This window comes from Amphiura filiformis, chromosome 19, assembly GCF_039555335.1.
Source record: "Amphiura filiformis chromosome 19, Afil_fr2py, whole genome shotgun sequence".
NCBI classification, from domain to species: domain Eukaryota; kingdom Metazoa; phylum Echinodermata; class Ophiuroidea; order Amphilepidida; family Amphiuridae; genus Amphiura; species Amphiura filiformis.
This window is the reverse complement of record NC_092646.1, coordinates 37,348,427-37,361,894: the sequence shown is the minus strand read 5'-3', so window position 1 is coordinate 37,361,894 and position 13,468 is coordinate 37,348,427. Positions and strand designations below refer to the sequence as shown.

The window sequence follows — 13,468 nt, the reverse complement described above, 5'->3', positions numbered from 1 at the left end:
TTTTTTAAAAGAAAGTGTAGTCTCATGCCTGCATAATGATGGAGACCAAAATTTGACATTTGGCCTTTATGCCTATAACTAAGTGAGTACTATTTTACTGGATTTGCTTACCAAAAAAAATCATTAATTATACATCGGGAGATAGGTCAAACTATACTATTCCTGAACCCTAATAATGAGATCAATACAATTATGATTTTTATCCATTCCCCCAATTTTGAAATTTGAAGCCTGCATTAGCGTCCATTTTGGAAATATGCAAATTAAAAATTTTCCCCTGTGTCCTTTTTTTGCCCTTTTTGGATATGTTGTTCAGGAGGGTGTTTAGAGTCACTAGCAAGCAAAAAGCATTGGTGTTCCATTTTTGTCTAGCTCATAAATGTACGTTACTTAACTGATTTAATGATAAACACCCAATCAAAAGCACAATTTGATGGTTAGTTCAAGATAACCCTTGCGATAGCTGCCCTACAGGTATTTGACGATTTCTGCATTCTATATTGTACACATTTACAAATATGACACCTGGCAGCTATCGCAGATAGGGCCATGTTCTCTCAAATTGTATTTCCAGCTATGCTTTCCATTCCTCTTTATTTTGTTTTAAGTTGTTTTCTAAAGTAAACAGTAACTCGTGTATACAAATTTTATTTCTATAGTTGCTGAAATTAAAAACAGTATTCCAGCAGAAAATAAGAAAAGTTCCCTTTCAGAATTTTATTTGAAGTTAAAAATAAAATTTGGATATTTGGAAGGGAAAGAAATCAGCAAAGTAGGAAACTTTTCCCTTTTCTTAAGTTTTTTATCGGGAATGTGTTCTAGGCTCAAATTGCGGTTAATTAAATCATGTCAACCAGAAAAACATCACTTTTTGGTTAGATATTATCACCGAGGTTGCGACCCAAACCTTTGGCCTTTAGCTGGGTAGATAATTCCAGAGTCACTTCTCATTATTAAAAACTGCGTTTGGAGCTCTCTATCTATAAAACAAAAAATCTTTACATGAGGCTACCAAAAAATAATGTAATTGATCAATATATTGATAATGCCATGAAATTTGAAACAATGAAATTTGATACCAACTAGTATTCAATCAAAATTATTACTAAGTTTGATCAAAATGTAAAGGTAGGCCTATATTAAGATTAAAGATACAATCAGTGGTGGCAAGTGGGGGTGGCAAGTTGGGTCGATTTTTTGAATCCCACCCCTTGCCCCCTGGAAATTTCCAGGTGATGCCACTGGGGACCTGAGAAGATATCTAACACTTCCCACAATGCATTTCTCCCAATTTAATGTACTTTACTGATTTGCTATCTATACTGCAACATGGGCCAATAGTGATGAAATGTACCTCAATGAACACATCACAGTCAGATCTTGCAAAAATGTGCACATTTTGTGACTGTCTACCAATGTAACCAGTCTATTCTCAAAATGAAAACGAAGGGAGCCTGTACAAAATAAGGGGCATGTCATTTGATGAAATAAGCGGATGTATTATGTTGCAAAGGATTCTGGGAAGGGTAAGATATCTTCTCTGACTGCAGACATTAAATGTTTGTTAAACCAGAACATAATAAAATTCATCAAAATTCAGAACTTTGTGAGCACACATCTGTGTGGAATAAGTGTGATGATATTACGATCAAATTTACATATCACTATTATATGGGCCACAATGGCCTCATCCCAATGGCATAGTTCAATAACCTCAATTAAACAATCATAGTTCAAAATTTGATCTCAAGTTGCAGAGTATGAATTTTTGTACCCAAATCTTTAAAGGTCATTCAATGAATGTACAAATGTACTGGGGTTAAAGAACTGTGCCCTGATAGATGAGCATGTTGTGGATCCTAGTGTATGCTTGTTGAAGATTTTGGTGCAGCAGTTACTGTAAACATGGTAAAAGTGGTTATTTTCACACTACATTTATTTTTGCGCTTTTTGCGTTCCGAACTTCTACCGCAAAAATAACAACACAGGAATATATTCTTTTTGTGTATGGGTCATTGTAAGGAAACTTAGTCAATCACAAATTTAAAAACAAGTGAAACAATTAGAAATCGGCAAAGCGCAAAAATTTAATCGTGCAAAAATTTCCACTTTTACAGTAAGCAAAATATTTGGTACAGAAATTTCTGATAGAGGTAATCCGTGTTCTATAAGCTGCATATCCTATCAATGACTGCTATACCTTGTTTAGGACTTTCAAAAGAAGTACCTGCATGTGCAACCATGACTGTTTCAAAATAGTACTGGGTTGAAAGTGTACAGGGGCATATGTGCCACTGTTCGGGTACCTTATCAGCTATTTTGGTATATCGAAGGGTGGGTTATGCGCATTTGATATAAAAGTGGATCGATTGGGCCCACATTTATTGGTCGAGCTATGACTTTTAAAATATTGGACAAAACGTAGTCGAGTCCAATATTTTACAACTTGTATCGAGACCAATAAATATTGGGCGTAAAGCATCCAATTTTATCACTATTATGCATTGGATCCAATATTTTCACACACTTGGATTAATCAAAACATAATAATGAGCAAAAGTGTCGTTAAAAGGGCCTAATTTGGGCAAATTTTCTTGCTTTTTGCAAGAACAGTAAAAAGCAGATATAGGGGAAGTCAGCTGCCAGCATCCGAAAGTTTGTGTGCAAAAAAATTTGAAGACCACCCCGGCATTGATAATGTGTACTTTTGTTTCAATAGCAGATGCATTGTACATGAATATATACATGTATATTAAAGTGCCTTTGATCAAAGTCAAAGATACTCAATACATGTATTGAGTATCTTTGCTTTAATAAACTCACTTTTATAGTATAATGTTATTGTACCATTTCAGTACCAAGAAAATAAAGTTCTTGCCTTGAAACAGTAAAATAGTATCCTCAAAGGTTTTTTGTTATGACTGTCTTAATTGCAAGAAAACTTGCTATCTGCAGTAGATAGCAAATTACATATAAAAACTTGCTATCTGCAGTAGATAGAAAATTACACATGCACTTGTTATCTGCAGTAGATAGCAAATTACTTTTTTCACAAAATTAGAGAAAAAGATTAGATTCAAAGTGATAAAAAAAACTTTTTTCCCACAAAATAATAAAAATACAAATCAAACATTTTCAAAGTGATGAAAATGTTTTTATTTTTTTTATCCACAAAATAATCAAAAACATAAAATATCAATTTATAAAGTGATGTTTTCATCACAAAATAATACAAAACATACCAAATATACTTCTTTTCTATGTGTGTGAGCATCAGAGACGTAGATTTCATTTTGACATTTGGGGGGGGGGGGATGAAGTTGGATAAAATTTCTCGAAGTATACTAAATCCAGCACCTTTTGACTCCAGAATAAGTTTATGGAACAAATGAGCGTGAAGCGCATGAAACATTTTGCTATTTTAAAGCTAAATTGTTGAAATCTGGTGCACAAGTGGAATAAATTAGCGCGAAAAAATTTGCACTTTGTGGGCTAAAATGGCCAAATATGATGTTAATTTGGTCAGAAACCCACAAACAACCATCAACATTGGGGGATAATTATATGGACCATCCCCTGGCAAAATACCCCGGCAAAATACACCACCCGATCTATGCCTATGGTGAGTGGGTTTTTTTCTTATTTGAACTTTCCTTGCATCATGCATCATACATGTCAAGAAAAATAAATATTTTAATAATTTATTATTAATTTTACTAAATCCTTTTTGACTGCTTAGGCTTGCATGCTTAATTTAGAGTTGGAAAAATAAAAAAACAAGATTATATTTTAAAAATTTGAGATGAAGAAACTTGTATCTTTGCTTAAACCATGCACATGATTGAAACGTGTAAATGAATTTTTATGTCATAACAATCTTCGACAAATAATGAGACAGCCAGAAAATAATTAGTTTTTATATGTTCAAATACTGTTTAATTAACAAACAAGAACATCTTAGAATTAACAGCCTAATATTACATCACAAAACCAACAAAACCCCAATCACTTTTCATTACTTAGTTATTTATTAACTACAACTACAAAATAATTACAAATGATACTTAGAAACGTATATACAAAGTATTTGGTTTGGTTAATACCATTAATCCTGAAACTTCCTTTACAAACCATGTTTTTGCATTGTCAAATGTAGGTTAACCCCCTGAGCACTACCTGCCGATCTAATAGTGCCTCCGATTGGTCAATTATATGATATATTTACTTTAATCACCAATTAGAATGGAGCTTTGCAAATAATTACGCCCCAATTTTTTTTTTTTTTTTTTTTTTTTGCATAGTAAATTATGCTAACAATGTTGTTGATTGTGCCAATTGATAATTTAAACTTCTTTTTGGCCAATCAGCAGGTAGTTCTCATGGGCTTAAGTTAAGGAGACATTGTCCACCTGTGTTCCCGACTGAGGTATACTGGGTAACCAATTGACCACCCAAGTCAGAGCCACATCATGGGTAACCAACTGACCACCTAAATCAGAGCCACGTTTAAAGGCCCTTTCAGTGATTTCACAGGAACATTAAAAAAATGGAAATTTGTCAGAGTTGCTTAGAAATAAAGAATAAGTCTACAGAATTTCATTAAACCACTTTTCCCCTGAATACATCGACAAATTAGTCTAAAAACAGAAGTTTTAGAAAGGTTTTCTACTTCAACTCGGATCGACTCGAGAAAATCGAGATTTTCGTACAGTGCGCCACCAATCGACTGGAAAAACTTCCTAGTCCAGTGTTTCTAACACGGGGGAAGTAGAGTCTAAATTGATTTAAAACAGACGCTTAATTTTTGTAGTAGGAAACAAAATCAGCAATTAAAGGTCACCGAGGCAAACTAACGGTCAATTCAAATATGAAAAACAGTTAAAAGCTGTTAAAATTGTGTATTTTGTTTAAAATAGTAGCTACTGATGTAATAAGTAGTAGAAACAATACATAGCAGCGTGTTGGTACGTGGAGAGTGAGCTTCTTTTCGATCTCGAGTCGGACTTTTGTACTGTCAGTATCAAAAGTCCAGAATCATGCAAATGCTTTATTTTGTCTAAAATACACGGCTTTCGACCGAACCACTAGCAGGCTATGTTAGCACATCTATGCCAATTACAAAGGTACCAAAATCTGAATTTTGATGATTTTTACGATCGTCCGGATGAGCAAATCACTGAATGGGCCTTTAACTTCTGGGTAGCCAATTGACCACCCAGATTAGATCATACATTTACCCTGGATGACCAATTGGCTAACCAAGTCAGAGCTGCACCTTAACCAACTACAAACCCAGCTCAGATCACATACCCTGGGTAACCAATTGACTACCCAAGTCAGAGTCATACCCTGGGCAGCCAATTGATAACCTAGATCAGAGCCATGTTCTGGGTAGCCAATTTACTACCCAGATCAGATCACATACTCTGGGTAACCAATTGACTACCCAAGTCAGAGCTCACAGTATGTAACCAATTCTCCACCCAAGTCAGAGCCATGTCCTGGGTAGCCAATTGACCACCCAGATCAGAGCCACATTGTTTTTAATAAATAAAATATTGTTCTGTTTTGCATTTGTGAGGTTTTTCTCCTGTATGAGTCAATTCATGTTGCTTCTTATGTCCTAACTGAGTGAAAGATTTGTTGCAGTAGCTACATTTGTGAGGTTTTTCTCCTGTATGAATTAATTCATGTTGCTTCTTGGCTCCTAACCGAGTGAAAGTTTTGTCGCAGTAGCTACATTTGTGAGGTTTTTCTCCTGTATGGATCAATTCATGTTGCTTGGCTCCTAACCGAGTGAAAGGTTTGTTGCAGTAGCTGCATTTGTGAGGTTTTTCTCCTGTATGAATTAATTCATGTTGCTTCTTGGCTCCTAACCGAGTGAAAGTTTTGTCGCAGTAGCTACATTTGTGAGGTTTTTCTCCTGTATGGATCAATTCATGTTGCTTGGCTCCTAACCGAGTGAAAGATTTGTTGCAGAAGCTGCATTTGTGAGGCTTTTCTCTTGCATGGATCAATTCATGTCGCGCCTTATGTTCTAGCAGAGTGAAAGTTTTGTTGCATTTGTGAGATTTTCTCCTGTATGAGTCAATTCATGTTGCTTCTTGTTTCCTAACTGAGTGAAAGTTTTGTTGCAGTAGCTACATTTGTGAGGTTTTTCTCCTGTATGAATCAATTCATGTCGCTTCTTGTCTCCTAACACTAACAGAGTGAAAGATTTGTTGCAGTAGCTAGGTTGTGAGGTTTTTCTCCTGCATGAATCAATTCATGTCGCTTCTTGGCTCCTAACCGAGTGAGAGTTGTGTTGGAGTTGTTACATTTGTGAGGTTTTTCTCCTGTATGGATCAATTCATGTTGCTTCTTTGTATCTAACAGAGTGAAAGTTTTGTTGCAGTAGCTACATTTGTGAGGTTTTTCTCCTGTATGAGTCAACTCATGTTGCTTCTTGGTTCCTAACTGAGTGAAAGATTTGTTGCAGAAGCTACATTTGTAAGGTTTTTCTCCTGTGTGGATCAATTCATGTCGCTTCTTGTCTCCTAAAAGAGTGAAAGTTTTGTTGCAGTAGCTGCATTTGTGAGGTTTTTCTCCTGTATGAATCAATTCATGCCGCTTCTTGGCTCCTAAAAGAGTGAATGTTTTGTTGCAGAAGCTGCATTTGTGAGGTTTTTCTCCTGCATGAATCAATTCATGTCGCTTCTTGGCTCCTAACCGAGTGAAAGACTTGTTGCAGTAGCTACATTTGTGAGGTTTTTCTCCTGTATGAGTCAACTCATGTTGCTTCTTGGTTCCTAACCGAGTGAAAGATTTGTTGCAGTAGCTACATTTGTGAGGTTTTTCTCCTGTGTGGATCAATTCATGTCGCTTCTTGTCTCCTAAAACAGTGAAAGTTTTGTTGCAGTAGCTACATTTGTGAGGTTTTTCTCCTGTATGAATCAATTCATGTCGCTTCTTGTCTCCTAAAAGAGTGAAAGTTTTGTTGCAGAAGCTGCATTTGTGAGGTTTTTCTCCTGTATGAATCAATTCATGTCGCTTCTTGTCTCCTAAAGAGTGAAAAGTTTGTTGCAGTAGCTGCATTTGTGAGGTTTTTCTCCTGTATGGATCAATTCATGTTCCTTCTTGGTTTCTAACCAAGTGAAAGGTTTGTTGCAGTAGCTGCATTTGTGAGGTTTTTCTCCTGTATGAATCAATTCATGTCGCTTCTTGTCTCCTAAAAGAGTGAAAAGTTTGTTGCAGTAGCTGCATTTGTGAGGTTTTTCTCCTGTATGGATCAATTCATGTTCCTTCTTGGTTTCTAACCAAGTGAAAGGTTTGTTGCAGTAGCTGCATTTGTGAGGTTTTTCTCCTGTATGAATCAATTCATGTCGCTTCTTGTGTCCTAACCGAGTGAAAAGTTTGTTGCAGTAGCTGCATTTGTGAGGTTTTTCTCCTGTATGGATCAATTCATGTTCCTTCTTGGTTTCTAACCGAGTGAAAGGTTTGTTGCAGTAGCTGCATTTGTGAGGTTTTTCTCCTGTATGAATCAATTCATGTCGCTTCTTGTGTCCTAACCGAGTGAAAGTTTTGTTGCAGTAGCTGCATTTGTGAGGTCTTTCTCCTGTATGAATCAATTCATGTTGCTTCTTGTCTCCTAACTGAGTGAAAGTTTTGTTGCAGTAGCTGCATTTGTGAGGTTTTTCTCCTGTATGAGTCAATTTATGTTGCTTCTTGGTTCCTAACCGAGTGAAAGTTTTGTTGCAGTAGCTGCATTTGTGAGGCTTTTCTCCTGTATGAATCAATTCATGTTGCTTCTTGTCTCCTAACTGAGTGAAAGTTTTGTTGCAGTAGCTGCATTTGTGAGGTTTTTCTCCTGTATGAGTCAATTTATGTTGCTTCTTGGTTCCTAACCGAGTGAAAGATTTGTTGCAGTAGCTACATTTGTGAGGTTTTTCTCCTGTATGGATCAATTCATGTCGCTTATGTCTTAACTGAGTGAAAGTTTTGTTGCAGTACATGTAGCTGCATTTGTGAGGCCTTTCTCCTGCTGCTCCTGCATCGAAAAACCGATGTTGTTTCGGTCCAGATAAGTTAAACTTTTGTGTAGTTTTTGAAGCCATTGTATCTGAAAAACAAATGTGTTGAAAATGTTTAGATTTGTGTCATACTTTTTTGATCAATTAAATTGAAAAGATCCTTGGATATCCTCATACAATTTGTGTGAGACAATGCGCCAGCTTCATTTCATAGAGGTGTAAGGTGGGTCACCACGGATAAAAAAACTTTTCGAGAAAAATGGGTTTGAAGAAATGCCAATATAAAATTGAGTTGTGTAAATCAGACATTATATTTTATAATTCTTGCTATTCACAATAAGGGCGCCGCCAGCGGTTTGCGATGTAATCGTGATGTATCATGGGAAAAGGTCGACATCCAAGTCTGCGCAATACGAATATTACCATGCTATTACATAGGAACATGTGACAATATTTTTTTAGTGGTACAGCCCCTTCCCCAATCGATCTTTAGAAGATCCTAAAACGGCTTGTGCCCCTCAAATCAGACCTGGTCCCCCCCCCCCCAATATGATGACCTATGCCACTGACTGTAATGACGGCTTTAATTTTTCAAAAATCATCAATCGGCACTTTCTGGATTTTCATAAAACCAGGTTTCATTACATACATGTACATGAGAGCTTTTTTTACATGCCATTTCAAAAGATCACAGCGTGAAAAACCAAAACATATGCAAAATATATACAAGAAACAATTGAAAAACAAAAGAAAAATGAAGCAAGCAAAATTATGTTTGTGGAAACAGGTGAGTTTTAAGGCCTTTTTTTTTAAAGGCAGAGACTGTTTGAGCACTTCGCACAGAGGACGGTAAATTGTTCCAGAGTAAAGGTGCATTAAAAAATGCCTTGTTGGCAGCGGATTTGAAAGTCCAACTGCGTATGATCGGCACATTCAAGCGTTAATGCGATTTGAGGCGGATCTAAGGCCCTCTGTTAATTATGGGGTCCCCTAATCGATCTGAAATTTTAGAAAATCCCATAGGAAAATTGCCAAACTGGCTTGTGCCCCTCCAATCAGACCTGGTGACCCCCAATATGAGTACAAATAAAATTACCATATGGGGACGAGCTGCAAACATGGGTAGCAGTTTCTAGGTCAATTTTGGTATGTGGATGGGTCCTTTTCATAATTTTCTCAATTCTTTTTTCAGAAAATAGCCCAACTTTGCCTCCCTCTAGCCAAAATTTATGAAATTTCCAAAACAAATTTGAAAAAATTTATAAAAACTAAGACAATTTGGGTTAATAAATTCAGCCGACAATTTTACTTTTGTTCAGGGGGGCACTCATGTATAATAGTTGTAAGCATACAAGTGAATTGACTTTCAAAAATAACCCTAAGCGAGGATGTAGAAAATTTGTCAAACTAGCCCTCAAATGAAAACATCTTAACTGAGGAATTGGTTTGAAATTTGCCCCTAAACAAGGAGAGACATTATAAAAACACCCTTAGCAAGGAATTGGTTTGAAATTTGCCCTGAACAAAGATAGACATTGCCTGCAGTGGTCGATTTACAAAATAAAATTTACATGCACCAGAGCATGTAGAATGAACATTTTACATGCACAAAGTAAATGTTACATGCACAACTAAAAATAAACTCAGACTTGATTAAGTTCTTTATACTATGTCTTACAAAAAGGAGACAAAATATCATTTAAACATAAATTGGAACACATAATATTTGGTAGGTTCAGTTGCTAAAATTGACCAACTTTTTGTTCTACATTTAAGTTTTGAAAGCTACATGCACCTGAAATCTGCATGCATCTATGCATGTGCGCACCTAGCACTACTTTCGGGCTCTGTTGCTTTTATACTATCCAGAGAGGTTGCGTCGCTAAAGCGCTTTGGTTGAATGCCTCGTGCTACGTGCTCGGATTCTCGCGCTACACGCTCGCTAAGTCTGTGAGGGCCACATACTGCAGCTAGTGTGCACCCAGTAAATCAAGTTCTGATTGCATGTGTTGGTATATGAGTGTCATTCAGTGATGATGATTGGCTATTCCTGTCGCTGTTTAAGTCAGCTCCAAATTTTTTAAAATCTGAATTGTAAAATCACTTGGAAACCACCAAACAGGCAGGCTTTGCCGTTTGAGGAGAGCTAGAGCAATTGCTCCCCACCACTCCCCTCAAATAAAGCCTAGGAGAGCTTTTTATTGCTCGCCTACTTTTGGTGTAACAATACATATATACCGGGTGTCCCAAAAAAAGGTTACATGTAGATTTTTAAAAATAATCTAGGTTAATGTTAACAAATATAAATATCCTTTTCATGACATAATCTATGTACCCTCTACTAGTACCACTGTGAATGTCAAGTTCACAACCTACGTACTTAGCCCGTATTTCAGACATTCCTGACCAAGCTATTTACGTGACATAATGCAACACAAGGTTCAATGTATCATCGTCACAGCCACCGTGCATTTGGCGGGGCACTTAAGTAGGCACATCCATAGCATGGCAGATGCAGTATTTTAATCTGATAAACAAAGAATATAACTTGTTCAGTTTTATTTCAAGAGTTCAGTCAGAAATGTAAAATCAAACAACAGCGATTTCAAGTCAACAAAATCCAAGCAAGGCCTAAATGCAAAATAATTGTTATTCATTTCACTATGTTGATGACAGGCTGCTTTCACCATGTTCTTCTCTAATGACCATCTTCCTTTATTTGTTACAACCAAGAGTCAAGAAGCTCTAAAACTGATTTATTTTCAGTGTACAATATTTAATTTTCAATATGTTTAACAATGAAAAATAAGAGAAACATAAAAAGTGAGAAAGAAAAAATTACAAAAGAAAGGTGTGATTGTGTTCAACATGCGTTGTGGATATTTTGATGGTTAACCACTCTTGACACCCCTGTCATCTTACGCTCATAAGTTAAGTTGCTTTTAAGATACAGAATTAAAACTTAGCAAATAGTTACAAGAAGGATGAATGAATAATATCTGAAAAAATTGCATTGTTTTGTTTTACCATCACAAAATGCGGTTCATTTTCTACATGTAACCTTTTTATGGGACACCTTGTATATATATACAGTACAGTGAAAATGCTCTCCTAAAAACTACCCTACCCTACAAAAATGAGACGCTTTTTTTGCAAGCGTGCAGCATGAATGCGCACACATGTCGCACATGTGCATTTGAAGTGTGCGCATGCGTGTTTTTGGAAAAAAACACCCATGCACATGCATGCACGATCTGCACGCTTACAGGAGCTGCATGCATGCGTGCAGGAGCTGCACGCTTGCAGGTGCTGCACGCTTGCAGGAGCTGCACGCTTGCAGGAGCTGCACGCTTGCAGGAGCTGCACGTGTGCAGGAGCTGCACGTGTGCAGGAGCTGCATGCATGTTTTTGGAAAAAAACATGCATGGACATGCATGCACGGTGCACGGTCTGCACGCTTATATAGCATGCAGGAGCTGCAGAGAATATTAGGTGTGCAAATGCGTGCACTGCATACTTTAAAGTGCGTGCAGGGAATAATGTGCAAGTTGTGTGCAGCGCACAGTTTATTATGTGTGCAAATATGTGTGCAATTGATACTTGCATGCATTGCCTGCACGCACTTGGCTAGTTTGCACACATGAACACGCTCTTGCTTGCTTCTGCACACTTTTGCACACTTATTTAAGCGTGCAGCACGCTTCTGCACACATTTTTTTTGCCTGCATTTTTGTAAGGGTAAGTAAGGATTCTTAAAATAACACCCCTTCTTCTAATAGTGTCTTGAGACCCTAATCACGGATCCGCATGGATCCTCGTTTTGCTTTTCAAAACCACCCTAAATCCGCGGTTTCTTTCACGCAGATGCTTACAAGTATAATTCTGAGTGGCCCCCAGGCTTTTGGTACTGTATATCGATGGGTCAAAATTTCTTGAAAAATTGGTATAGGCCTATTATTGATGGGTCAACTTTCAAATTCTCAGCAGCACACCCCTACCAAAACCAAACTTGAGTATACCGGGACTGAGACAGTGGCGTGCGCAACCCACGCCCCCCGCCCCCCGCTTTTGTAGGTCATTCGGGGGAAAGGCTCCATTCAGGGGAACCAAACAACCTGCCCCCCCACTTTCAATGTGCAGCGCATGCCACGTACTGGACATTTGGACATCAAATTTTGTGTGTAATATAATAAAACACAAGGTTGAAACAAAATCAAGGAATACCTTTTACTGCAAAATTACCATCAAACTTTCATTGAGTTCTACACCATTGCTACATGTAGTAGGTACAGGGATCTATACAATGATTTTTATTTTTGGGTGGATAATCGTATGGGCAAATGACATAGAAAATACAATATGTCACCCAATGCACCATGCAATTGCGCAGACCGGCACTGCACAGTACCAGCTTTAGTGGTTACCAGTTGTACTAGTCTATGTAATCGGCAATCAGAGCCTACAAAACGCCAGCGTGTCCAGGATCTTTTCCTGTGGGGGGCTCAGGGGGCTTTCAGAATTATGCGGGGGGCTTAAGGTGGTAGGCCTACTACACCCCTTGATAAATTTGTTACTATTTTTTCATATTTCAGGAGCAAAAAATTTATTCACCAATTTTTCTTTAAAGTAATATTTTACAGGTGTTGCACCCCCAATTCATTACCACCACCGCTTGAGCTGTTGCCCTATTGATGGTCAAAAAGGTATAGTTTCATTAGTTTTCCATAATTTTTTGCCATTTTCCCTTGATAATTCTTCTAGCCGCCCCTTCAGTACCGCCCTTTTCTCTTTATTTATTATTCTTGCCACCCCTTCTTTTTTGCTGCCCCCTACTTTTACCCCAGGGGGCTTGAATGCACCCCCCAAAGCACCCCCTCAAAAAAAAAACCACACGCATGTAAACGCCCCGTTTTGGAAAAATGCAACGCCCGGGGCGTTTAAAAATGCAACGCCCAGGGCGTTTATTACAAATAATACGGTAATGATGACTTGTTGTACTATCATGACTACACTCCCGGGCTACACTCTTGCCATGCTTAAATTCCCGGCTTAATTGCCAAGGGTTCCGAATTTGCGTCAGCAATAAAAATCTCAGATCTTTGCAATCAAAAACACAGAATTCTAATCATAATGACACAACTTACAATACGGATCGTCCTCAGGAGGATGGATAGTATTACACTTCAGTATCTTGATGTCAGACTGATAAAGACAATAAACGAGAGATGATTAAAGAAATGCGTGCTCGCTCTGCACAAATTGACGGCATAAAATTATCATCAGTTTGCACGCTTTAACTTACACACAGCTCGTACATGCCATTTAGTGTAGTCCCCAGAGGGGGTTCCCATGCACCGAGTGCTTTTTTTTTCTAACTTACATTTTTGTAATCCTGAAGGTGTCTAGTAAATGAATTTTGATGTTCCCAAAATTAAATACTGTCCCATGGGGTTCATTTG

At 37.6% G+C, this 13,468-nt stretch overlaps 2 protein-coding genes across 2 annotated transcripts in view; both read right to left on the bottom strand.

The window, feature by feature from the left end:
- Positions 1–4,423: 4,423 nt before the first annotated feature.
- The window catches only part of LOC140141244 (uncharacterized), a 70,256-nt gene continuing 61,211 nt past the window's right edge, over positions 4,424–13,468 (bottom strand). Inside the window, exon 3 of the transcript XR_011857383.1 lies at positions 4,424–4,489. The gene's annotated coding sequence lies outside the window, so the exon portion shown is untranslated. The remainder of the gene's footprint in view (positions 4,490–13,468) is intronic.
- LOC140141243 (uncharacterized) lies at positions 5,191–13,325 on the bottom strand. Its single transcript, XM_072163049.1, has 2 exons — positions 13,154–13,325; positions 5,191–8,098 (listed from the first exon to the last, which is right to left on the bottom strand). The coding sequence occupies exon 2, from the start codon at positions 8,091–8,093 to the stop codon at positions 7,041–7,043; it is 1,053 nt and encodes a 350-aa protein (XP_072019150.1). The 5' UTR covers positions 8,094–8,098; positions 13,154–13,325; the 3' UTR covers positions 5,191–7,040.

Excerpts from the sequence above, each read along its gene's own strand:
- LOC140141243 (XM_072163049.1), bottom strand. The coding sequence starts at position 8,093 with ATGGCTTCAAAAACTACACAAAAGTTTAACTTATCTGGACCGAAACAA.